At 41.2% G+C, this 26,081-nt stretch overlaps 1 protein-coding gene across 6 annotated transcripts in view; it reads right to left on the reverse strand.

Moving 5' to 3' along the window:
- MYPN (myopalladin) overlaps positions 1-26,081 on the reverse strand; it is a 71,511-nt gene that overhangs the window by 5,106 nt on the left and 40,324 nt on the right. For 4 of the 6 annotated variants that reach the window (XM_041490101.1, XM_041490097.1, XM_041490098.1 and 1 more), the window contains 11 exons: positions 25,240-25,356; positions 24,442-24,832; positions 21,824-22,396; positions 19,355-19,499; positions 8,552-8,773; positions 7,953-8,102; positions 7,082-7,161; positions 6,481-6,607; positions 4,783-4,990; positions 3,940-4,105; positions 1,594-1,727 (listed from right to left, as the gene is read on the reverse strand). In XM_041490101.1, coding sequence (XP_041346035.1) covers positions 1,594-1,727; positions 3,940-4,105; positions 4,783-4,990; positions 6,481-6,607; positions 7,082-7,161; positions 7,953-8,102; positions 8,552-8,773; positions 19,355-19,499; positions 21,824-22,396; positions 24,442-24,832; positions 25,240-25,356 — 2,313 coding nt within the window. Of the gene's footprint in view, positions 1-1,593; positions 1,728-3,939; positions 4,106-4,782; positions 4,991-6,480; positions 6,608-6,951; positions 7,162-7,952; positions 8,103-8,551; positions 8,774-19,354; positions 19,500-21,823; positions 22,397-24,441; positions 24,833-25,239; positions 25,357-26,081 lie in introns of those variants that run through there. The other 2 variants (XM_041490099.1, XR_005957057.1) reach the window with 2 other exon arrangements.

The raw sequence follows: 26,081 nt of genomic DNA on the forward strand, positions 1-26,081 counted from the left end.
GCCAGGGCTCTGATTCTGTCCTGCTTCACCCTCTGGATGACTTTTCTTCAAGAAAGTGATTGCAATTTTTATTGCCATGTAGTAGTTACAATTACTAACATGTTTTCTAGATTTTTTAAAAATACTGAAATAAATGTATTCCAAAGACACATATTCAATAATTTAAAAGTACCATTCTACATGCTCCCATATGAACAAATACTGCTAAAATTTTGTAAAAATATTATATTACATAATACCTAGTAATTGCTATCCCTAAAGCACTTCAGACAAGGGAAAATTATATTACCTTTGCTAATGTTTTTCCATGTGGGTCTGCACCCAAATTAGAAAGACATATCCGTCAGCAGTTAAAATGAAAGGGTATGAAAATGGAAGTCAAGTTCAGGCTCCAATGCTCTGAGGTTTTTGGTGTGGGAGACAACAATCTACGTGTTAAGCATTGATAGGAAGTGTCTTTCCATGCTGAATTTTGAGCCTATTTGGAAATATTTTAAAAAGAGCTTCCTTTTTTCTTGCAGCACCAAATTTGTTTCTACTTGAACTCATTATTTACTCATTATTATTTTTCTTTGCATGCAGAATTGCAAATATCAGGCCACACCTTCAATCTCTCGACCCTACCCATTCAAAATAGCACAAACAAAAATTACTTTCACTCACTTTGGGCTGTGAGTTACATATATTAGAAAATATGATTGGACTTGGGATGCATTTCTTAATTTCTGTATTTTTCCTGTTTGTGCCTTGAATTCATTTGAAACTTCATGTCTTTCAACATGTAGATACCTAAGGAATTTTGAAATTTTGTTTCACCTTTCTCAAACCAGCCTCCCCCTCGCCCTCTCTTGAGCCTTCCATTACTATTGCCCGTATCACCACAAGGTGGCAGGAGGCTGACAGAGATGCACTGGTGACTCGCTTCTGATAACTGGGTGGGGTTTAAAAACCAAAATGGAAATTCCAGTTTGAAAACATGAGCTCTTTTTTTCTTTTAAGGGTCTTGTTCTAATCCAAACAATTGGTGGAATATATATATATATTCTCCAGTTTGTGGAACATGCTTTCTGTTTTATTATGCTGCTTAAGTGATCAAAATACTCTGCTTTTTCTATTCTGTCTTGCAGAGATAGCAGATTAATGATGTGCTGTAGTTCTTGGGGTGGGATGGGGCCTTCTGAGTCCTAGACAAACATACTGGATGTAAAGTGGCCCCCATCAGTTAGGCTTGGTTTGCACCCCCATGCTCTGTGGAAGAAGGGGTCTGCTTTCTTGTGTGCAGTTCATTGCTCTGCCAGGTCAGGGCTGTTGCACAGACTCGTTAGAGGCAGTAGAGTTAAGGTTTGAAAATGTATGCTTATGTGTCTAGGGATTCTGGGAGGTGGACACTGGGAGTAGAGAACATTGTGCAAATCCCCTGCTTTGGCTTTTTGTGCTTACCCTCCTTCACACCGGTGCAGCAGGGCTGGTTTGGCCATTTGGCTGTGTCATTATGTCTCTTCTGGGGCCTTATGAAGCCCCTGATTTCTAACCATGTCACAGCCAGATGAAGAAGCAGCTGGGGCCCTGCTTTCTTTCCCAGCCAATACCTACCATATATGTCAAGTCGAGCAGTACAGGAGACGATGCCAGCTTCATTCTTTGCAGACAAGGTGTACCAGCCAGCATCTGCTTTCTTGGCAGGTTGGATCAGCAGGCAGACATACCCTGTTGTGTCTTGGTGCATGCTGGAAAACAAGTGTTTGGGAATTAGTATTTCTCAAGAGCACAGCAGCTTTCAGATTTTGAAAAATGTATATTAAATATGAAACAGATACGTTGTCATCTCTACTCACAAAGAGGTAGCAGTCTATAGGCAATAGATTTGCTTTCAGTATGGCCTCAAACAATGATCAGGAAATCTCAGATCTGTTCTGGCTCCTCTCAGTTGTGCACAGCCACGGTGTGACTGTGGGAGCCGAGTTGTTACTCTGTATATGTTAATATTTGCATTATTTATTGAATACTAATCAGCTAAACCTGTGCAAAGCTGCTGCACAATCATACTGTAGTTTTCCTAATTCAGGAGCTGGAGCAAGAATATAAAATACCAAGAGCACTTGTACAAAGTTGTGATATTTTTCACAACAGCTACCAGAGCCGGTCAAAAACTTTCTTGGGGCACCCTTTTCCATGAGAAAATGACCAGGTGGGAAAATCAGAAAGATTTGTTTGGCCAGCACTCTGAAAGAAACCTGCTTCATGGTTCCCTCCACTTCCTTTTCTCTCCAGTGATCTAAGACTTTGTGGCTGCAATTTCCAGGAAAAACTTTTCAGCAGGATATAACAGAAGTGAGACTCCTTTGCTCTCTAGGCTGAGGCTGGTCTGTTTTATCAACCCATCTCTCACTATAAAGGAAGAGGAGTGAGATGAGCACTTCAGAGCACTTAAGTTCCAGGATGTTCTGAAATTTGAGATTTTGTTTCCATATGAACTGGAATGAAACCACAGGCTCGCAGGACAAGAGGGCATTTTGTGCTCTAATAAAAAAAGGAACATTTCACCCTTTGTTCCCTGCACTACACAATTTGCCATATGTTGGGGGTGCAGTAGTGGAGGAGCTGCTCTGTGTCCTTGTGCTACAAAAGCCTCTCTTGGCTTCAGGCAGGAAGCAGGGAGGTGAGACAGGGACAGGCAGGGACGGTGCTGCCCGTGGGTCTGTGCAGAGCCACTGGAAGCCTTTGGGGTTTCTGGTCTCAGCGGGCTGAAATAGCAGAGCTGTCACACCCCTTGGGCTTGCTCCTGGCACTGCGGGGGGTGGGAAGTTTCCCTCAGCCATTCCTCTGCTGAGCTGAAGTGAAATTTGTTTTCTAACCTTTTGTGAAACAGCTGGAAATGTGGTATTTTAGAAGAGTTGTTGATTTTTCCAGTAACTACAATGTGTGTGTGTGTGTAGAACCACAATCCCTATGAAACAGGAACATCTATATGGTGTAATCCATGAATTTGCTAATGGCAGACTCAGTTCCCTTCTCCAGATTATCTATAAAGATATTAAATAGGACTGGGCCCAAACCATGTAGACTATAGGCTGCAGAAGGCCAGGGTTAGGTGGGGTTTTTGGAGAGGGACAGCAGAGTCTGGGTGGGGACAGGGTGACCACTAAAAGAGTTTTCTGAGAATGCTTTCCCTTGTGCTTGGTGTCCATCCCTAACAGAGCCAGCTTCCTGCACTCAGAGCCTGCAGGTGTGGGTGGGAAGGGGTGGGACTCTTGAAGCTGATCCCAAAGATCTAGTGACTGCATTGAGGTGTTACTTGGAACAAGTGAAATAAAATACTAAAAATCAGATACATGCTGGAGTAGAAATCTTTAAAAAAAGAAAGCACTTCATTTATCATTAATTACAGCCAGGCACTTTATTTCATCAGCTTTTCTTATGCAAAAATTAAAAAATAGGGCTGCATTTGACTGCAAGAGCTGAACCTGAACTTTGTTGTATTTTGTAAGCATGGATCAAAGGCTTTACCTTTGTATGTGACCAACTTTTTAAAGTTTCTCTATTTGACATGATAAATTCTCTATTATCCTGTGCTCTGGGGCACTGAAACTTCTGAAATTGAATTCATACCTAATTGGAACTAAACTGGGAAAACATAGCTTAGAGAATAAGGTGCTGCAATGCACTAAAATGCCACCTCAGGGTCTGTTTGATAAAGAGATCCATACACCCTGTCAGGCCCACAGGCTCTGTCCCCCTCTCTGAGGCAGGGGTGCATTTTGCCTTTGTTCTGAACCAAGGAAACAGCCACTGTGCACCCCACAGGGAGGCAAGGCTTCTACAGCTTCCTGGGGCTGGAAGAAGTTGTTACAAAGCACCACTATCTGTACTCAGCACAGAGGTTTTCATGGAAGCACTTGGTCCAGGCACAGGAAACCTCAGGCATGGGTGTTACAATACCTCATCCTCTCTCTGTTTGATGGGATGGTCTCGTTGTCCTTCTTCCAGTAGAATATGGGAGGTGGCATTCCCACAACTCTGCACTCTAATCTGACAGGGTAGCCTTCTGGAACACCACAGTTCTGAAGCTTCTCCAGAAACATGGGTGCTCTTTTGACTTCCTTTGCTGGAAAAAGAATTATTCAACAACAGATATTTTATTCTTTTTTCCTCTTCGAATAGTATGGAAGAACACGAGAAAAATTATTCTTGTGATACCAAAATAGGTTGTGAATTTTTAGTGGGATGTTGGAAGGGAAGTGAAATGCCATGACATATCCTCTGTAAAGGAATATAAAGTAAATAATAGGCAGAACTGAAGTTCATAAAAGAATATATGCATATATAATGGGTCTAAACATACTACCATTGCAGAAAATTAATGCCAGATCTATACATTTCAATATCTCACATATTTTAAAGCTATATTAAAGAGATTAAATTTTTCTGTTTAAAAACATTTTTAAACCAATAAAATTTGGGCTGAAATGCCTCAACATATATATTATGAATTCAAACCCTAAGCATTTTCTGGGGAGAAAGTGAGGATGGGTGATAATAAGGCAGAATTCTGTTCTCTTAGTAACAGGAGTGCTCTCATCTGAGCACATTTCCCTCTGTCAGCTTGGGAGGGAAATATTTGTATAAAAGTTATATTTCTGTATCTACAGCTGTGGGATTTTCCTACTCTCAGTGCATTAACTATTTATCTATAATTGTCTGTAGGGAAACTATATAAGGTATGTTTGAAGAAATGCATACAGATAACTTCATCACTGAGGCGACTTTTTCAGTGCTTCTTACCTACAACAGTGAGCTCCAGACTAAATGAATTTTGTCCCGTTTTGTTAGTGGCAAGGCAAGTGTAAGTCCCAGCGTCACTCAGGGAGAGAGGATCGATGAGCAGAGAGTGCACTCCGGTCTCTCTGACCAGCATCTTGTGCCTGCCATCCGGGAGCACAGCTTTGCCGTTCAGGAGCCACATCAGGTCAGGAGTTGGTAACCCACTCACCTAGGAGACAGGGAAACAGCTCCAGACAAGTGTCCAACTGGCACAGAGAGGTTAGGAAATTCAGAGCCAGGCCTTTTGACAAATGCCAGCTGAATCATGTCAAAATCTAGACCAGAAAGATTTTTTTTAAAAAAATTCTCAGTTTTTGTTTCTGTGCTGACTGTTTCCACAAGGGAGAAACCCAGAAAAAAAACAAGTAAAAAGATTTAAAAATACATGAAATATCTACATTTTTCTTAGTCAGAAAGGAAGAAACTTAGTTTGAAATATGAAATTAGAATATGAGATTCACAAAAGACTCTTAATAATCTGCTATTTTTCCTTTTTTTGGTGCTGAATAGAAATCAAATTCCTTGATGTAAAATACTACTGGGTTTAACAGAGATTTAAAAAGTTCTATACAAATTACTTTGTATTTTGTAAAATTTGATGAAGAATGATATAATACTTCATAGCTGTTGAACTTGCATGCTTTATAACATTACAAATTAAGTATTTTTGAAAGATTAGACTGTATTGTAGTATTAAAAATCTCTTCAATAGGGAGCAGTATTTATGTCTAAAATACTGCTTTCCAAACAACGTTTTAGAAAGCAGAGAAAGAGGGAAGTGGGACTTGTCTGAGTGAGGACTGCTCTCTCCCAGGTCTGTGCAATGCCACACATGCTTTAAGGCTTCACAAGCTCTGCCAGGATAGCAGAGCTAGGAATAACCAAATTCTTTGGCATGCTCCTAAACTTTACATCGTAAATTAAGTAGTAATGAGTCTTGCTCATCTTCAGGGCATTAACTTGTGCCTCAGAGCTTCTACCCTCTTCAGGGTCAGTGTCAGCACTGCCACTTTTGCTGCACTGCAGGGACATAGAGGGGTTCCAGAACAGGTTGGAGCAGATGATTCTCCTGAAGGTGTTCAATAACAGGATGTTCTCTCTGTGTACTCTAACCTCTGACAACTCTTTCATGCCAGGATTTCAATCAGTAAATGGGGATGTTTCTACCTCTGTGCATGCTGGGGAAGCATAAAATGAGCTAGGCTCAGTTCCCTCTTTTCAGGGAGTATTAATCTTTAGTAATTCAGTCCAATACAATGGGAACATTTGTTTGAACACAAAGCAACGTGCTGCATCCTCTCTTTCTCATGGTTTTGTGCTATTCTGGATTATGTTTAAGAGTTTGGTAATGGAGCAGAACTTCTGGAGTTCATATTGGTAAAGGACACAGTGGACACATCTAGTAATTTAAACAACCTTGTAAGTGAGCCTTCTGTTTCTGGGTTGTGTTTTCTGTGTTCTTCATCCCATAGAATATTTGTTCAAAAGAAATCCCTGGAATCAGCTCAGAGACAACGGCATTAAGAAATAGTTTTAAAAACGGAGCATTAAACCTTTGAATGGAAAGTGCTCATGCATGCAATAAAGAACACAAAAATACAAAGCACTACATGTACAGAGGTAGGGAAAATGAGAGTGAACAGAAGAGCCAGTTAATACCTTACAATCCAACCTACAGAGTCGCCCTTCATGTGCCACCATGTCACCTGGAGCCTGCAGGAAGTATGGCCTGAAAAAGCGTTCTTGGACTGCCTCTTTGTCCCCTTCTGGCACCCGGGGTCGTGTTCTGCAATGCAAAAATCACGTGTGTGTTTGGAAGTAAAAAAATGCTTAAAAAAAGAAATTGAGGTAAAGGATGGAGAGAGAGCTTGAGTTACATAAAAGGGCAGAAAGAAAGGGACTGATTGGAATTTAATTCTTGCATATTTTCCCTTTAGAAAGATTATCAAGATAACTATATCTTGTAGTATCCTTAGATTCCCAAGCCAGCCTTTGCTTCTTTTTGCTTTTTTTGGCTGAATTTCATTTTGCTAATCCACCCCTTGCCTTTAGCTCCACGACAACAAGTAAATGAAATCGTACTTAAACTTCCCTGTATTTGAGGATGCCCTTCAAAAACATAGAAGTGACCTGTTGGGAGGGAACTGCTGCTGTTATTTCCATTTTATGATTGAGAACTGAAGTTCAATGAATGCAGTGGTTATTTTGGATGCCTTCAGTAAAAAGCATAAAGAAGGTCTGCAGGACTTTTTTCTTTCACCTGTGAGGCTGAGTTGTGGATATTCGTCCCCGAAAAGGGACACTCTGAACCATCAGGTGTCCTGAACAACTGATCCTCCCCTGCAATTCACAATGGAAACAGAATTAATAGTTGGTTAATGGCTTATTTAATTAAAAGTACAAATATTGAACCTTACAGTGCATTAGGATTTGTTTTTATAGAGTAGCTGAACTATAGTGAGAATACCACTTCCCCAAAGCAAATGCTGTTAGCCTGCAGTTGAGGCAGGGGTTTCTCAAACTCTTCCAGGCTGTGGCAATGCATTTGGCAGTGCCTGTCCCTGCTTATTTATTCATGCCACAGGTACTGTCTGCTAGTACCTTTGTACTGGACTACTTCAAAATGCACCATATAGAAACTGAACAGAAAAATAATTTCAAAAAAGAGAAACATTTAAACTGGGAAAGTTGCCTGATGAATGTACTTCTAAATAAACAGCCAAGTGAGCACGTGGGGTCAAGGAGAATGGTGTAAAGGAATGAGACTATATTCAGTAACAGTTCCAAATTTAATGTAACTATTTGTTTGTTCCTTCTCTATTCTTTCTGCCTGAAACATCATGTCTGTCTTGTCAGCACATCTCAAAAGGTACCTATCAGCAACAGAGGGAAGGAGATAGGGCAGGAATTACCAACATGGGAAAATGTCCTTAGTGCTTTTGACTGTCTGTGTAACAGAGTAGTTTCATCAGTCATCTTTACATGGTTTCCTCTCCTATGCTCTAAAGCACCTGATTTGTGATATTGTCACCACTTGATGTCAAAGCACGTGGCCCAATTTGTGTTCCTGTTAATGTATATTAGAAAAAGACGAACCAAGCATTTTTGTACAAAAAAATAAACCCCCTTACTTGTGGGTTTGCAGCCATAATCGTGTAGTTGCCATCATCATCATTAGTAGCAGCTTCAATATGTAAAGAACATGTTCCATCTTCTTCTCTGTTCATTTTGAAATGTGTGTTTTTCTTTGAAATCTGCTTGCCATCCTTGAACCAGTACACCTGTAGTGATCAGACACCCGCTGTGACTTAACAGTAACTAGAAAAATAACATCAGTTGAGCAATAGCTAATACGATTTTAGAACATTATAAACTTTGCAAGTCAGTTATAATGTGAAAGAGAATGACTCCAGGTTGAGCTCAGGAAGCTGCATATCATGGCTGGGCCCGTCAGGTTCTCTTTCCTTGGCTCGAGGCACGTCACTTGTTAGATCAGTTCCCTCTTTCTGGGAGGTTCTGGGGGTTGTGCACTTCTGGCTCTCCTGGAGTCAGGTGGTTGGACCTCAAGGCCTGATGCATGCTCAGGAGCAGATACTGTTATTTTAGAAAGGTGGGGGAAATGATTCATGTGGGAGCTCTCTCCACAGAGCCATGTGCCTAGGAGGGATGAACAGAAACTGGTGGGGAGTTGGGTTTTGTTCCTTTAGCAGTTACAGAGAGAACGACCTACCTTGGGAACAGGTATTCCAACTATTTTGCAGGTGAATGTAATAGGGAATCCTTCCATTACCCGAAAATGCTTGAGTCTCTTATCAAAGATGGGAGCAATGTATTTGCCTGTGGGGATCTCCTCGTGTTGGACTTCATCATCAGATTCATCCACCGGGGTCCGCTCGAGGCGGAATTCAATTTCATTCATCAGCCTCTGCTCAAAGCTGGAAATGCGGTATTCCTGCAGGGAGAGGGACACAGCTCTGAACAAAGCTGCCGTGGCCTGGCCTGGGGGAAATGCATCTGTAGAGGGTTTTCAGGGCCCTACAGAAGGCCCACACTGTGTGCATCTCTGTGCAAACTTTGAGATAAAAAATGCTGACTTAGAAATGCCCTGGAAAAGGGCAGATATTGTTGAGAGAGAAATGCAGCTAGAAAAAAGTTTCAAAAGGTGGCCTTACAAACAAGACTGGATGCTTTGGAGAAATAGAACTGTGAAAGATGCACTGTAGTAGGACCCACGGGGGGTAGTTTTAGATGATTGGCTTTAAGGCATTTACAGCATGGTGTGGCAAAAAGCTGATAGGCCAAGAACCACTTATAACATATTGTAATTAGGAAATAGCTTCTGATTGTGATGGTGTGAATTGTAACATCTGTATTGTCTCACCCTTCTCGTGAAACTGAAAATGGACTAAAAGTTTTTAAAAAGCCTCTCAGTTGCCCCATCTCTAGGGCAAGAAAATGGTATTGTAGACTGGGGTATTTGCAGCCATTGGCACTTTTAGACTAATTCTACAAGTGAAAATAAAGAAGCCTAAGTAAAGCTAGGACATCATGAAACTGAATTTGGTTTGCAGGCACAGATACTGCATTGTGGGTCTGCATAGTGTAATGACACTGAGTTTTTTCACAGGCAGAAAAAGAAATCAAACATGTAATTCCTCTAAGTCCCTGTCAAAAAAATTATACTCTTGCACACTATTGACCAAAAGAAATCATTAAAACATACCAATTATTTGAGGATTTTGTGTTCAAATATTAGTCACCTGCTAATTATAGAAATGAATGCTGTATATTTTAGTTCATTATTAAATGAAGAAAACTATACCAGCTAAAAGAGAAAATTAGGGAGAAAGGGAAATATTTTCAGAGTAATTAACATCAGATTAAACTTGGATAGATTTCTGGCTGGTGTAACTAAGAATGCAAAATATATTACATTAAAATTCTTAGAAGATTAAACAGATTATGCAATAAACCCAGCATATTCCTACATAAATGAACATTTCCAGATAGTTTGATGTGATTATGACCTTTCTCCTGATCCCCTTAATTCAATTAGAAATGTCTCATCACTTAGCTGTTTTGCATGAGGAAACCTCCTGTCTAGACCAGGAGGCATTTGACCACATTTCTCTTGCTGTGACTTGTGAAGCCTGGGAGCAAGAGCCAGCTTCAGTGTGTGCCTCCAAAGCAGTGTTTGTCCTGGGCATGGTGGAGCACTGCAGCTGCCCCTGGATGGGTACTCAGGTAGCACACTCTGCCCACTGCACTGACACACACAGCTGCAAGAACTCCTTGCTGAAGTCATTACAAACTGCCCTTTTGGGGGAAAATCTTGTATTACTTGTAGAAGACAAATCAGTTTGCTCAGACTGGATTTGTGCAGGTTTTAAGCCCAGAGTTTTCCTACTTCTATTGAAAATTGAATTTTAGAAACCAACAAGTAGTAAATAAGGGTGTAGCAAATCCTTAGATATATCCAATTTGCTGAAAAAACAAGGTTCAGAAAGTGCATCTTGTCTGAACTCTTATAGAAACTTAATTAAAGAACCAGCAGTTATCCCAAAACACTGGCAATTACATCCCTGATCATTTAGCCATTCCATCTTACTGCTGATTATGCTCTTGACCAACAATAGCAGGGTGGAGCAAAAAATTTTAGCTGACAAACTTCTGCTTTCTTCAGGAGACCAAGGAGTGGCCAAAAGTTTAGATATTACAGCAGAATTTTGAGGAGACAGAAGTTTATAACACTTGGGGGGTGAAAATGTGGCAGCCACAAAGTAGAAAAGTTTCAAATTGCTATGGTTGAATAAACATCCTGGTAATGTCTGATTTTGGGACTGTAGTGGTAGATGTTGTAGTGGTAGATGTTTAGATTTTCATCTAAAATGTCTGTGTTGGGGAGGTTGCCTCAAGGTTGGCTATGGTAGGAAAAGGCAGCCAGCTTGGAGAAGATAGGAAAGGAATTTGGTGAATGAAGCTGCTCCTCCTTGCACTGGTCCCTTGTTCTCTGATGCTGCAGGGCTCTCATTCCCTGCAGCTTCAGGGCAGCCAGGAGAGCTGCAAGGTTCCAGGAGCCCTGGCAGGGAGCTGAGGTTGCTCCAGGATCCCTTCCTTGCGGCATTGGAGTCCCTGGGTAGCCAGGACAGGTTGGATTCAGTCTGCACAGGACTCAGCCAGGATGGTGCAGTTCTAAATGCAGGTGCCCAGGGAGCTGGATGGGGTAAGACCTCAAGCAATCACATGAGTAACTGGAGCTCCTGTAGAAGGAGCTGGAGGAATAAACTGCGGGCTGTGATGTGTGTGTGTTGTCCTGGGGGGACAACCACTGACCCCGCAGAACACGTAAATGCTAAATACTTACCTTCAGCACCTTGCCCCACTCTGACAGGGCCTCTCTGCTCTCTGGCTCTGTCCTGTGAGCCCAGCTGTGCCAAGCAGAGCTCCGAGCTGCCCGCTCTGTGCCCGGGGGGGCCGTGCCAGGGGCTGGGAGCCAGGCACAGCCTGGTAGCAGCCCCTCCTCGGGGGGCTGCCTGCTGCCTGGGGAGCACCAAACAGCCCCATAGAGTTTCATCTCCTCAGCTTTCCTGCTCTCATGCAGCAGGTCTCAGCAAATTGCTTTATAGATCAAATTCTCATCTCGTTAAAGCCAGTGTAAAACTGGAGTTTCTCTGATTTCTCACCAACCAAATAGATCATTTTGCCATGCAGATGGCAAGAACTGGTTCTAGTGTTCCAAAGGAAAGTTAAGCAGTTGGTGTTTTACCCTTGACACTGAGAACAGGCCTGTGTCTTTTTAGGAAGGCAGAATCATGTAAGAATCAGGGAGTGGCTGAGGGAATAATGGGGCTAGAAAGGCATTGCCATTGCACTTTCAAGGCATCACATTAATGTGGTGGAAGGTGTTGGCTGCAGAACAAAATGCTGCAGAACAGAGTTAAATTTTGAAATATTGCAAGCTGATGGCACAGTCCAGTATTGTTTATAGACAGCTGAGTTTAGTCAGCAGTTTTTCACATGGATTTTTTTTCTAGAATCATTACTGTCCAAAAGAAGTCATAGTATGTTATAAGAAATTAATAGTGTAGGGTTGCTGTGGCTACAGATGGTAGGTGGCTACAGATGTAGGTTGATGATGGCCTACAGATGAAGTCAAATAATGCTGATAGAGACAATTACATCTTTTATTCCCTCTACTCAAAAAGTGCAGATCTGTCTTAAGTGATCTAACCAACTAATATAAATAAAACTTAGAGCAATCATTTTCAAGTTGTATGTAACCAAATTAACCTTGTGTCTGCTTTAGATCCTAAAAAATTTTCTGTGAATGCAGTGTATGATTTTTTTTCTTGGCTGATGTGCTGAGGATATTAACTTCTTACAGACTACTTCATTAAGAAATATGGGCACTTCCTTCTTTGCAAATGTCTGCTTGCAGAAGAAAATACAGTAGAGGAAGAAATGCATTTCATGGGACCCTTTGAAGTTAATCATGGACAGGTTTTCTCCCACGTTTCTTTGCATGTGACCCTGGATATACAGAAAGAGGCATAAAAGTAGCACTTTGTGGAAACAGAAGCATTTTGGTGCACCATCAGCACTGAGTTGTCATTGCTGGCAGCTGCTTCCCTGCCCGTGGAAGCCCTGAGTGTCCTTGTACTAATGCAAGTCTCTGGCAGGGAGCTCTGCAGGCTGACTGCACAAGTTTGACTGCTCATTTGAAGGAGTTCTATTCAAAACTACGTTTTAAATTAGAAAACATTGAAGTCAGGGTTCCACAGCCCCTGTTTCCTGTGTGTTGCCCTCACAGTTCAGTCTTTGCTTTTCTAAACCTGTTCTGTGTGCATATATATGCTTGTATCAATTTACAACCAAGCCAACAAGACCAAGTTAACTTTGCTGTGAAAATATGAACACCAGCATTCAGAGGCTGAAGGTGTTACACCAAACTTCTTATAAAGAACAGAAATCTCTGAAATAAGTGAGAATACACCTCTGTATGCAGAGTATAACCTTGGAGATTTTTGCTTGTTTGGTAGGTTATCTTTAAGGATTAGCAAGAGCAGAAAGAGTTGTTAATATGGCTTTCTAAAAAACTGTTTTTATCAGAGAAACCTTAAGCCTATTTCTAAATGTGATTACAACAGTGGTGTAGGGCAAAGTGTTGTTGTTGTGGTTCAGACAAATATTTCGTAAAGTGTCACAGAAAGAACAAGCCCATGTAGCCACGGGGTACAATGTTAAAACTAGGCTGCAGTTCAGCATCCTGAGGAGACTGAGGGAAAGAGTACAAAGGTTCAGGCCCTGCTTTGGAGTCAAAAGTGTAGCATTGCAGCTCCTTTTTTGGCAGCTTTTCCTAGAACATGAAACTTTTACAGACAGTAATTCACACACTTGTTCAATACAGTAGCCAGATATTTAAAATGATTGTATCTACCAGCTAAAAATTCAAGCTCCTCTTCAGTGGTGCAATGCTCAGTACAAAGTATAATGTATATAATGCATCTATAATTGTATGTATTTCTATAGGCTGAGTAAATTGCAGCTTTGGAAACCTGGCTATTTCTCCTGCATCTAATGCACGTTGTTAGTGTGGATGATGTGCAAAATGGGAGTAGGCAGTGGTGCTTGTATTAATATTGTCACAGTTTAGTTTGAAGGGCAAAAGACTTAAAACTGGCCAAAGCAAAGCGAGGAAACACGCTGAATATGTATCTGAAGTGGTTTTGTACTGTTCTAGTGGAACTCTGTGGCAGATAGAGAAGGGAAATGCAGCTTTGCTCCTGCTTGCCTTTGCTCTGCCTGGGCAATATTGTTGTAGGCTGCTGGTGGGTGGCTGTGCTTTGTCCTGCAGGACAAACAAAATCTTCTCTCTGTGCCAGTCCTGCTGAAGGCACAGGTTCACCCCATTTTGTCTCTGTGATGGATCTGTTTGGCCCCATTACCATAATTTCTGACAGTCTGAGAGCACAGCACCCTTCAGGGCAGGGCATTTTACCTGTGGGAAGTTGAGACCTAAAGAAGCTGAGGGACCTGTTAAGGTAACATGAAAATCTGTGACAGAGCAGAGCTGGATCATGGTCCCCTAGATCTTGTCAAGTAATTTAGCTCCTGGGCCTTTCTGCTACCTGGGAACATTTTTGGCAAAAAAAAGAGGAATTGCATAGCGTGTAGTAATTCCCATTAGATTCTAAGCACCTTTGTATATGAATATGAGTTCTAAAATCCTGCATCTGTTGTAGTTCAAATTTATCTTTGGCAGGATCCTTAGCAGGATTTTAATTTATCTTTAGCAGGATTCACTGAATATGCATACATTTAGTATATATATTCAGTGAATATACATACTAACAGTTAGTAGAAGCTTGTAGAGTCAAAATAATCTGATGTTAGGATAGTAACTCATGGAAATTACCACAAACAGAAAGGCTTGGGGAGCTCTACTCCAATGTTGATCGTTATATGCTATGTAAAAACAATTCGGTTGCCAACTTAATGCCAACACTAGACAAATTTCCCAATTTAATCCCAGTTTTGTAACTTTTACTAGATTGCCTTTTTGGCAGAATTATTCTAAATCCGTGTAACAGTTTATCTAAGAAAGTGGCATATATTGCATCTCAGCATCTGTTTCCAGGCTGTAACACTCCTTAACTTCACAGTCTAATCTAGGCTACTCTGACTGGTATCTCCTGATTAGTTTGGGTTCTCTCTCCTCTCCCTGTTCCCCTCTCAGCAGTGGGAGTCAAAAGCAGCAGATCCAATGGGCAGGCTTTACTCCACTTGTCAGGAAGAGCCACCACTGGGGTGATACATTTCCTGCAGATGAATTACATGGGGCATGAATCTCATGCTTGCCCAAACACAAACCCATCGAGAGCCTTACAAGTCATTGTCTGGCTAGACAATATTCAAAATACAGTTCAGAGTGATTAAGCAAGAAGGAAGTGCAGGAGCAAGTACATGGAGCTGCCATCTCCAATTCCCACAGAATTGCAGCTGGAGTGAGTGTATGCACCCATGAGGAGCTCAGCTTCTCTCCCCAACATGGGGAGCTCTGCAAGCCAGGATCCCTGCCATGAAAACCTGTCTGCACTATGGTATTGATTAGATCTAGGTCTTGAGAAGACAGCCACAAGTGGTTGTTCCATGTTCACTGCCACAATTCCAGGGAGTTTATACATATTAATATAAATTTGTCTTGGTCAGATTCTCAAATCTTTTCATTTCTAGTACAAAGAGACAAGCTTCCACGAGGAGTCTTTGTGGTCAAATTCCCATCCTTAGTCTAAAATTGCCTACATTTGCTGACCTTTGAGAGATTATGTGAAGCTTGATTTTGAGGCAGATTTTTGGAGTGATTGAAGTGTAATTTTTGTGCCCTGGGAGCAGAGTTCTGGGTGATTCGTGGGCCTTTCTGAGGCTGAGGGCTCAGTATGGGAACTGCCAGGAGCTGGTTCTGTGTGCTCAGTGTTGAGGTGTTACTGCTGTCAGCCTGTGTGCTGAGTTGGCACCTGCGTATGGCTTTGGCTTTTAGTGATTGAGAACCTTTTGGACAAACCCTGCATCTCTTCTGCTCTGAAATTTCTTATCAAGTATTCTCTAGCAGAGGTAAAGAATATTCATGTGAGGGCTGTGCATAATTTTCGAAACAGCTGTAGGTTTTTTCTATGTCCTAAAAATAAGGCTGCTATCCGAGTCTTACGTAAGACACAACCACTCAGCATTGCCACGTGATATTCCTCATAGTAAATGACACAGATATGTGAGCATGGTTTGTGGTTCTTTTAACCAAAATGTACAAACCAGGCCCTCGTATTTAACTCTGCCTTCCTTTATTATTGCATGGGTAATTAATTTGGTTTTATTACTGTACAGGATTTTGAGGTTCAATTACATAACTTTTCTATTTTATAGTATTTGTATAACAAAATGTTGAGGAGATAATATAATTAATTTTTAAGTTTTGCCTGTAAAGCTGAATTTCCTCTGTTAACAGAGGAAATATTTATAGATTTATTTATGTTAGTGAAGCCTGTGAATGCTTTCAAATACCAGGGGAAAATAATTAGTTTCCATTACACATTTATATTTTTTCATTTGCCAAAATCTCCCCAAAGTCTCCTTCTTTCCTTTTCTCGCCACACATCTTTTTGTTTCTACATGACTCGTTCTAACTGAAGATTACTGAGCTATTTTACTTGTGGGGCAGCTGAAAGGCCCAATGGCCTGGAGTGGCAGATTTTGGGAAGTGGAGATAATGCTGCCTGTGCTCTCCTTTCATCAAGTGCTGCAGTTACCTGACACTCACTGAGGTTGTGAGGCTTGGATGCTTGGTCTCACAGCTTTTCAATCTCAGTCTCCAAGAGAAAACTTTGTGCCAATAAAACATTGTGGGGGTGGAGAGGAATGGATGGGATCTTTGTCCTTCTTGTCCTCTTTACTTTGCAGAAATAGTGAAACATGCACTGCAGCAAGGACAAGAATGAAGGAGTTTTTTGTCCTCATTTCTGGGCAGTAGAGTGATTATCTTTTTATTTCTCTGTCTCAGTCTGCCTCTGTTCCTTTTCTCCATCACAATCTGAAAGAAAAAATTCTAACAGCTTCCTCAGAGGACCCTAATCATTGAGCTGAAATGCTCTTTGAAATGTGCTGCTAATTGGGCCTGTTCTTGGTGCCTGGTCTTAAGTTTTATTCTTGGAGCTGGAGGAGGTGATTTTCTACCACCTAGCTATCTTTCTAGCTTTTCTAGCTCATGTCTCCTGTTACAGAACCTGTTCTGAAAGGTGGAATTTCCAGATTTTTCTGCTGCTGTTAAAGAATGCTGCATTTCTTGAGCAACCTGGGACAGCACCAACATGACACGTACCCCTGGCAAGGAGTGAAGCCTGTCCTTGTGGCAGTTCAGAGTTAGGAATTCATTGTCTTTGAGCCAAGGAAGACACTGAGTCAGGTCTTCTCTCTCCTGGGATTTGTCCTAACATCTTCCTGGGATTGCATAAAGCCATTAGTGCCCCTTTTGTTTGAAAGAACTGAGCAAATCTGACTGAAGGTGTTTGGGTGTAACTGAATCTAATTTTTTTCAGCACTCCTAGTTGTTACAAAATTTCACCTGGCACTGGAACTTGCCACTATCTGCAGAAATGAGGGGCATGATAGTTTTTTCTGGTAAAAATGACAGCTTGTTATTGCATATACTTGATCAAAGTTGCAGTTAGAATCTTGGCAAAATCGTATTTGTATTTTTATCAGCACCTCCTGGTCATCATGGCTGTAGAAGCCTGGAGACTAATCTGTTCTGTCTCATGCAGCATCAGCAAAATTCCAAGCTCTGTTCTCATCCTGGATTTCTTTATTGTTGGTGATGAATGATGTACTGGATGAAACAGAAGGAGTACATCTGGATTATCAGATATCATGCTGAGTGCATAATGCTGACACTTAGGAAAATCTCATCTTGTGAGCTGAACATTTTTCATATGGAAGTCAATTTTAGATAATAAATAGAGCACCAGAATGCAAATCCCTCCTGTTCATTAGTGCCCTTTATGCAGCAATACAAGACAATACCAGGACTTTAAGGCACAGGATTGTCATCTGCAGCATTTGTTCTGGATGATCCCTGCATGCTCTGCAGGTATTATAAATGAGAATGAACTCTGCTATTGAAATGTGGGGTCCCAGTACAGTGCTATAAATAAAAATACAACAGAGGACACATTTTCTGAGATGGAATTTTTAAAATACTATGTAGACAATACAAGGAAACCAACATTTGAGATTCATACTGGATGCTATACTCCATTATGCAGTGATCTCTCACACAGAGGAGACTTGCATTTGTATTTGTGACAGGTAAGCCCTGCCCTACCATTACAATAATTGATTTAATACAGATATTCTCTGTGTGGAATGAAAATGTCTCCTTTTTTAATTCTGTGTTAACTGTGAGAGGAAAAACCAGGGGGTGTGAATGCAGAACTCCAGCATATTATTCTCATGATGTTGATTGTTCTGTATAGTGTAAAGCAATAGGAATTTTGGAGAATACTCTTCATCCTGGCATCTGTTGAAACAGTCACTGCCTTCATTGAGGAGAAAACTCAGCCTTGAGTTTGCTGGAGTAGGCTTTTCTCAGATGAGAAGAGTAAAATCAGAAGGGATTAAAGTTCAGAATTGAGAGGAAAATGAGGAAACCTTTATTGATTTTAGTTCATTGCCATTGGCATTCTAATTACGATAACAATTAGACAAGTGCCACCTTTGAACTTTTCCAGTGTTTGGGGAATTTAAGAATCAAGATTTAGGTTTGGTCTCCTATAGAATAGCAAATAAGTGTATTAAAAGTACAGCAAAAGTATCTTTTGCTGTCAGCAGGTAACTTTGACTCTGGTAGTCTGTTTGTAAAGGGGTTATCATGCAGTTAACTCCAAAGACTGACTGGTATTTCACAGTAGCTCTCTAAATAATTTGTTTTACTGGCATAGCAAGTACAAATTGTAACACTGGGGATTCGTCTGCAAAACCTTCTGCTTGCCAATTGTTTTTCTCCAAGTGCTTCGGCAGTGTGGTCTGCCAGAAAGAAAGGTCAACAGCAAAATTAAAAACCCCCAGGGATTACACTGCAGTTGTCCACAGAGGGGACTTTGCTCCAGAGCCTCGGTGGAGTTCTGCTTCTCTCTGCACGTTCTCTGTCAGAAGGGCTGATGGATGTTGGGAAAGGTTCTTCAGCTGACAACAGATGGGGCAAACTCTGATTTTCTGTGTTAGGCCCGAGCTGGGACAGCTGTGGAGGGCTCCATGGGCAGGGTGAGAGAAGAACACTCACCTGCAGGCACAGCAGCTATCTAACAGTCCTTAGCCCCTTTGTTCAGGGTGCTCGAACCTGATTTAGTAATTTCAACCCCTAATTACTATTTCATTTTTTATTTCTTCTTTAGTTTCATAGACAGACATTTATTGATTCCAGTTAAGAGTGAACTGATATTTTGTTCCTTGAACATTGTAAAGGGTGTTTTATTTTGCTAAATTCTTATAATAAAGTTCTCCAAGAAGTCCCTGTCAATTCATATAAGTTTGGACATTTGGGAAAATAGGTTTAGTGCTAAAAAATTGAAAGCCCATTTTAGTTCAACCAAAAGAAAAACAAAAACCTTATCCTAAACTGGTTTGTTTCATTACTCTTTCTTTTAGAACAGTGTATGAATGTGTGTGTGCAATGAATTGAGCAACTTGTAAAGCAAAAAAGTAAAAGCCAATGTCCAGAAGCTGCCGTGAAAATAAAGTTTTACATTCATACCAGCCTTTGAGGTGATGAGAAATGGAAAATGCTGCTCAATCACAAAGTGAATTTTCTACAGCTTCATCCCTCATGCTTTCTGTTTAAAGTTCCAGTTTGCTATTCCAAACCAGTCCTCACATGAAAGCTCCCCCTCCAAAGTCGTGTAGCAGCTCACCCACGCCTTTTTTCCACATCATCATATATGTCTTGTTCATGAGTAAAATTTACTTTAACAACACTTGATTTTCTTACCTGCTGACCACTTTGTTGATTGGCATCCTCTCTGAAATGCAGTTTTCGTTCCAGGTCCTTTACAAGTGCAATTTTGTTTTCCCGAATGGAATCTTCTGTTGCTAATGGCAGAGGCTTCAAGTTTTTCTTTAATCCCTGGGTTGGGCTATTAAAAGAAAATTCTGATACTAACATGCAGCAACCAGTATATATGTATATAAATATATATATTTTTTTTGTCATCTGTATGCTATAATACGTTATGGTGGAACCTATTATTTATTTACATAGAAGCCAAAGCATAATACAGGATATGATTTTTTTTTTGTACTGTTTTAATGGGGCATCCCATTCCCATGCAGTAGAAATTAAAAACACACATCTTAGAGAAAGTAAGGGTTGTAATGCTGCAATAAACATCTAAGTTCCATTTATATTTCTCCTGCAATAATGATGTCACAGTAAATGCTAAAGAAATGAGTGTAGGTGTTACCTTAGGTGTACAATGTGTACATTTGACTGCTATCAGGCAATAATTTAAACGTTAATACAATTTCTCATTGATCTTTATCTCACATCTTCATTGATCATTTACTCTTTCCATGAACTTTTAGTTCTTTAATTTCTCTCCCCCTTTTATGACACCCAACATCAACAGTTATTTTTTGTTTTTATTTTATAGATGTGGTGTGTTTGATTTTAATAAGGTTTGAAAATAGTTCAATTCTTAAATAAGAATTTAGGAGACTGTGAGAGTGCAGGAGGCTGTGAGAATGCCATGCTAGAACACAGTAGAAGGACACTACTAGGAAGTATGAAATGTTGTGGTATTTTACTAGAAGAAGTGTTGGGATCTTGATAACAGGCTCTAGGTAAAGGCATAACTGGTGATTACTTTGCAAGGCATCATCCCTGTGGTGTTGTGCAGACACTGAGCTCTCACTCCTTGTGTAGCCAGAATTGCTGTCATTGATAATGCCAAAAAGGGAAGCTGAAGCTTCAATAGGTATTTACAGATTATCACAGATACTGTTCAGGTTCCTTCCTGACCATTGTGCCCTGCAGGCTGTCCCATGCAGAGGTCAAGATTTGAATGTCAGCAAAAGGAGCACTACCTGTGTGGGAATTCAGCTCTGGGCTGGCACCCAGGAAAGCTGAAATGAAGAAAACACATTTAAGTAGTCATCTGCCTGGCAGGCATTGTGCTGACTGGTGTGGCCATGCCTGTGCAGCAGTGAAGGAACAGGAAGCACATGGCAGAGGTGAGGTGTCATAAATGCAGAGAACAGCCCTGGGCACTTGTGCCCCAGCTCTGGAGGGGTGCAAGGGCACTGGTGACAGCTGCAGCTGATTTTTGCCTGCTCTTGCAGCATTGTGGAAGCAGACCAAAAGCTTGAGCTGGCCCAAGTGAAAACCTTCACTGTGACCTTAGAGCTTTATGCTGTGTGCCTGATCAGGATGCCAGGGCTGGGAAGAGCTCCAGGCACATGCCACGGGGTGATGGCAATTATGTGGCTGTGCTGGGCAACCGGGATGCCTGTGAGGAGCAGTGCAGAACTGGTTTGAAGGCAGGATTCTTGGCACACCGAGTGGTGAATGCTGTAGACACAGGGACACATCTTTCTGTTGTAATAACGGATTGGTTGATCTAGTATCAGCAGGATAGTCAGGAAATTGTCAGGATTCACTACCTTGAACTGTACCACTGATAAAAGGGGAAAATATTTCTTACTTTGTGCAGGATTTGGAGTTCTGTGGGTAAATAGTGGTACCAATGTACAGGTGCTAGCCATGCTAAGACAGAGTTCACACAGTCCACAAAAGGGAAATCTGTTTCAGCTCCAGCGGGAGAGACTCTTAAGGCCACCACCTTGCTACATCATCATCCTTATTTTCTTGTGTCATGGTAGCTGTTTTGTCATAGAAATCGTGCTGGCTGTTAATCAAAGTATTTATGTGCAAACAATTAACTCTCCTGAGATTTTCTGGGGGACCTCAAATGTTGAAAGTACTGCAACCAGAAAAATACCTTTACAGAAGTTATTTCTTAGATTCACCTGGACTAGAAAAAACCTTGCAGTATAGGGTACCTGTAAAACTTTACTTCTTGCTTACAATAGGTATGAATGTTTTTCTATCTGGTGTAAGCAAAGAGTTTTGGAGTGACTTATCCTGCAAGCTCATGAAACTTCTTTTCTCACACTAGTACAGTCTTATGAACCTCTGAGCCCCCACATTCTTGTATATCTGTTTGTATGCTCGCATTTCTCCAACTTGCATTCTGTCTTTTTACAGAAGGTATTATCCCTTCTTTTCTTTACTGGATGTAAAGGTTAGATTAAATGACTAGAATATCTGAATAACTCACTTTTCTATTTTACAGAAGACTTGCAGGTCAGTGACCCCCCCCTGAACACCTGAACAGAAATACATCCCAGTTCCCTTTGAGTATTTGTCCCTGCTTCTGTGCATGTGCTTTCTGCTACTTACGTGGCTGGGGTACTTCTGGGCAGTCCCATGGCATTGGTGGATGGTGCAGCAGGAAGTGAAGGAAGAACAGCACTAAGGAAAGCCACTGGGTTCTGGATCCGCGCGGTTGGGGAGAGCGGAGCGGGAGTCACGGTCTGGGGCTGGAACTGTTTCACACTGCATGGAGGAAGCGTCAGTGGAGGCACCACAGGCTCTTTGGGGCTTGAGAGAGACTGTTCACTTTTGCTTGTAAAGCCTCCTGAGGACCTTGATGGATTTGCTATGAAGTTCTCCACGTGGTTTGCTCTCTGGGTGGCCGGGGGGACGCCGCTCAAGGTGGCTGAGGAGCTGGCAGAGGGGCTGGCTGGCGGCGGCGTTTGTGGGGCCAGGAGCTGCTTGGGGCGGCTGTAGCCGAAGGCTTGAGGAGCACAGCCTGTACTCTGCTTGTACAGGGCTGAGGTGGACTGCTGGTAGAGGGAAGTGGCAGAATTCACCAAGGTGCTGTTGAATGACAGCTCTCTCAGAGATGCCTGGTGCACCTGCTGCTGTTCAAGCAAGACCTGGTTGTGGAGCTGTTTTAACTGGCTCTGATCACTGCACAGGAAATAAAGATGAACAGAATTGGTTATGAACCCCAAATGAGCCAGTTGGCTGCAGTTCTGTGTATGAACTCAGAGAGAAAAAGTCAATGTCCTGTGATACAGTAAGAGACAGGAAACTGCTACATGGCACATCCTCTGACATTATGAGAGGAGCATAGTATTAGTTTTCTACTAAAATAACCTTTTCCTTCATGTTCCTTTCTTTGCCAGAGGCACCAAAGCTTTTTGTCCACAAATTATTTGACTGAAGATAATTCTTACATTTTAGTATGTGAAATATAAATATAAATCTTACTCAAAGATATTTAAGGGATATCATTGTCAAAGTCACCTTCGTACCTCTTTGCTTGTGTAACTAAGAGTGAGATTTGGTGTATCATAATTTCAATGAGTGTTTGTAAGGCAGGTTGCATTATTTACCTCCTGCTGAAGTGGTTCCTGAAACCAGCACTTTGGTAAAGCTTTGTAATAATTCACTACAGGATATACTACCAATGTAGTTTAGGTGGTGTTGACATTCGGTGACAGGCAGGAGTGGATAATTCAGAGAGGACTTACATTCCATGCAGTTGTTATTTTTCTAGATGCTATCTACTAGATAGTTTTTCAGAGCTTTTTTACTTTGTAATTAAGGAAAGTAATTTTGCCTTGTCAAGTGGTTTATTTAGTTATTATGTATATGGAAATACAGCACATGAAAAACAGGAGAGCTTTTCCCCTTCCAAAACCAGAAAAGACTTAGAAGATATGGAAAAGGATTTTGTAATAAATGATGAGTATTAAATATCTACTGATAAAAAGTGGAAAATGTGGATGTAGGGACCAAGAACAACTGCTCCTGACACAGCAAATACATGCTCAACATAATTTGGTTTTAGTTAAAAGACTTTGTTTATACAATATACTAAACAAAAATCACATTAAAGGCAGATAAAGATAGCAATTTCAAGCTTTCATAAAGTAGAATGGTAGAGTTAGTAGTTCTGTGGGCCTGATTTTGTGCCTTTCATGCATACATCTGCATAGTAAAGCAATTCTTTGTAACACGACTTTTTTGGGAGGGGGAGCTGAGAGAAATTCTGCTTTATACAGGTATTGGGTACTTAAATACTTCTTCTGCCCCCCCAGTTAAACTCACTATAGCTCAGAAAGTATGTAGGGTGTGAATGTGGGCTCCACAAATTCAAGCCCTGCCCTCTGAGTTCTTCCTCTGCTACAAGGAATGTAATGTTTATGCTTTGTAAAGAAATTACATCCTGGCTTGAAAGTACCAGTGAATCACTTTTATATAGAGTCCTTCCTGAGCCCTTAGGAAAAACCTCTGCCTATTTAAGAAATTAAATGAAGATGTTTGTGTGCTTGTTGTTAAATTATGTGTGGGAGGTTGAAAAAAAGCTGAAAATACTTTTCATAATAAACTGCAGTGTGAATTCCATAAATTGTCCTCTGAGAAAACTACATTACTTCCTCAAATTTCCCCTTGAGCTCCCAGTGCACCAATCACTTTTTAGTTCAAGTGGTTTCACTTTATCAAGCATTTCCAAGTATTTTATCTGTTTTAGGGGGAGATGACGTTTGTGGGACATAAAAGTCATGAGGCATGGCCTTTGGGATGGCAATTCCTTGCTGGTTGCCAGTCTGTACTATGTGTAAGCCTGAATATGGCTGCATTGGGCAATATTTCATACCCAGAACTGAGTGAGGTATGTTTGAAGAACCTGCTTTTATTTTGCCTGCATAAGATCAGTGTTCTTCACCTCTTGATTGCAGCAGAAAACCTTGTGGAATTAATAACATTTCGAAGGGAAAACATTTTCCTTTTTCAACTGGAGGCCACTTTTCCTGAGAGGGATATACAGAAAAAATAATCTAGCACTGAAGAATTTGTTTTCTAAGATTATGGTTAGTTAGGCCAATGCCATGTAATCTTTTTATTCTGCATTTGAGTTTTCGCTCTGGGGCAATAGTGTTGTGGTCAATAAATACTAAATAATATCAGGATGGATGCTCCTGAGGATTAGACTTCTGTTTACTTACAGCTTTGGTTTAGCCAGTACTGGGGGAGGTTCCTTGGATGGTGATGTTGGCTCTGGTATTTTCACTGGCTGTCCATTTATCTTCTCTGGGAAATGGTTGGGTCTGCTTTGATTTGTGGTGCCATGTCCATCCTCTGAGGATGATTCGCTTCCTTTCTCATCTTCAGGCAGCTTGAAGTGCACACGGAGCCCTGCCTTGGAGCTGGACCTGGGCTCATTGTGGTTCACAAGAACACCTTCGAGTTTGGGTTTGGGGGTTTGGTTTGCTCCCTGGCTGGAAGGAGCCTGGGGGGGAGGTTGGTGCTCAGTAGCCACAAAGTCGATGGAGCCTGCTGTGTGAAGGGCAGCAGCATTGCTGCTGTCCTCAGGAGCTGGAAGAGGAAAGGTCAAAACTTTGGGATATGTAAATGCCAGAAATCATAGTGAAATGAGATCACAAAAGTTACAGTTCAGAAAACTCACTCTGATGTCCTCCCAGCTGTTGCACTAACTTGATTGACCTTGTTTGTTTAAGAACAAATTCCATTGAAAAATGAATATTGTAAAGGTAGAGAGAAGAGGGACACTGCTCCAGTTTGGAAAATCAATCAGTGGTCTTCAGCCATGTCCCCAGTGAATTATTCCACTATATCTTTGCAATACAAATGGTTTGGGTTTTTTTTTTTTTTTCCCCCAGGGAATTCTCACACTTTTTAGTTATGAAGAACATTGCCAGAACTTGAGCTGCATTGGACTCAACAGTGCACAGCATAAATCACAGTCTGCTCTGCTGTATTTACCAGGAGCAAAGGACTCTTACCTTTGACAGTCAGATGAGCTATACTGGACACTGTGCCATATTTATTGCTTGCAGTACAGGTGAAACTGCCAGAATCTTCTGAAAATACTTCAGCAATCACGAGAGTACAAATCTCCTCTGCAAAGCATCAGAGCAGGGTTAGCACTTGAAGTGAACATGCAGTGCACAACAAACACACAGAACCCTGACTGCCTTTGGGGAGATTTCCTTAAGGCTTTCCACCTTGCTCAGTTTATTTCTAGTTCCATCAGTATTATCAGTTTTGGCAGCCTTTGTGTACAGCAGCTGTTATCAGCATTGTCTGCAGCAGCTGGTGCCCTCTGTGCTCCAGCATGCCCAATGAAAGCAAAGAACAGGTGTCAGCAGTGTGTGGAAAACATTAGAAAATGTTTTCCTAGCACTTGAAGTACAGACTTAAAAGAACTTAAAATTCAATTTGGAAAAATATATAGTGTGCTCCACATTCTCAGCTCACTAAAATATAGGTATTTTTTATCTCTGATGATTGAAAGATTAATTATAATTGACTGGGAACAATTCAAGTGGAGTCACTCTGTAATGGAGATAAATATAAACCACATACATATATACTGATGTTTTCAAAAATACCAGTGCAAATTTGCAGATAGAGGGGATGGTGCTAACTGTGGTTACAGAAAGTTGTCTTTTGACTTCTTTGTGAAGATGACTAATGGGCACCAAAAATATGCTAGCAAAATTGTACTAGGAAAAATTATATTCCATCTAGAAAAGTCAGTCTGGGTTTCTGACATTCCTGTCTGACCAGTATCTGACACGTCTGGGCAGCAGTGCCAGCTAATAACTACCTGTCATGATGGGAT

Source organism: Pyrgilauda ruficollis, unplaced genomic scaffold (genome assembly GCF_017590135.1).
Source record: "Pyrgilauda ruficollis isolate IOZ18807 unplaced genomic scaffold, ASM1759013v1 scaffold98, whole genome shotgun sequence".
NCBI classification, from domain to species: domain Eukaryota; kingdom Metazoa; phylum Chordata; class Aves; order Passeriformes; family Passeridae; genus Pyrgilauda; species Pyrgilauda ruficollis.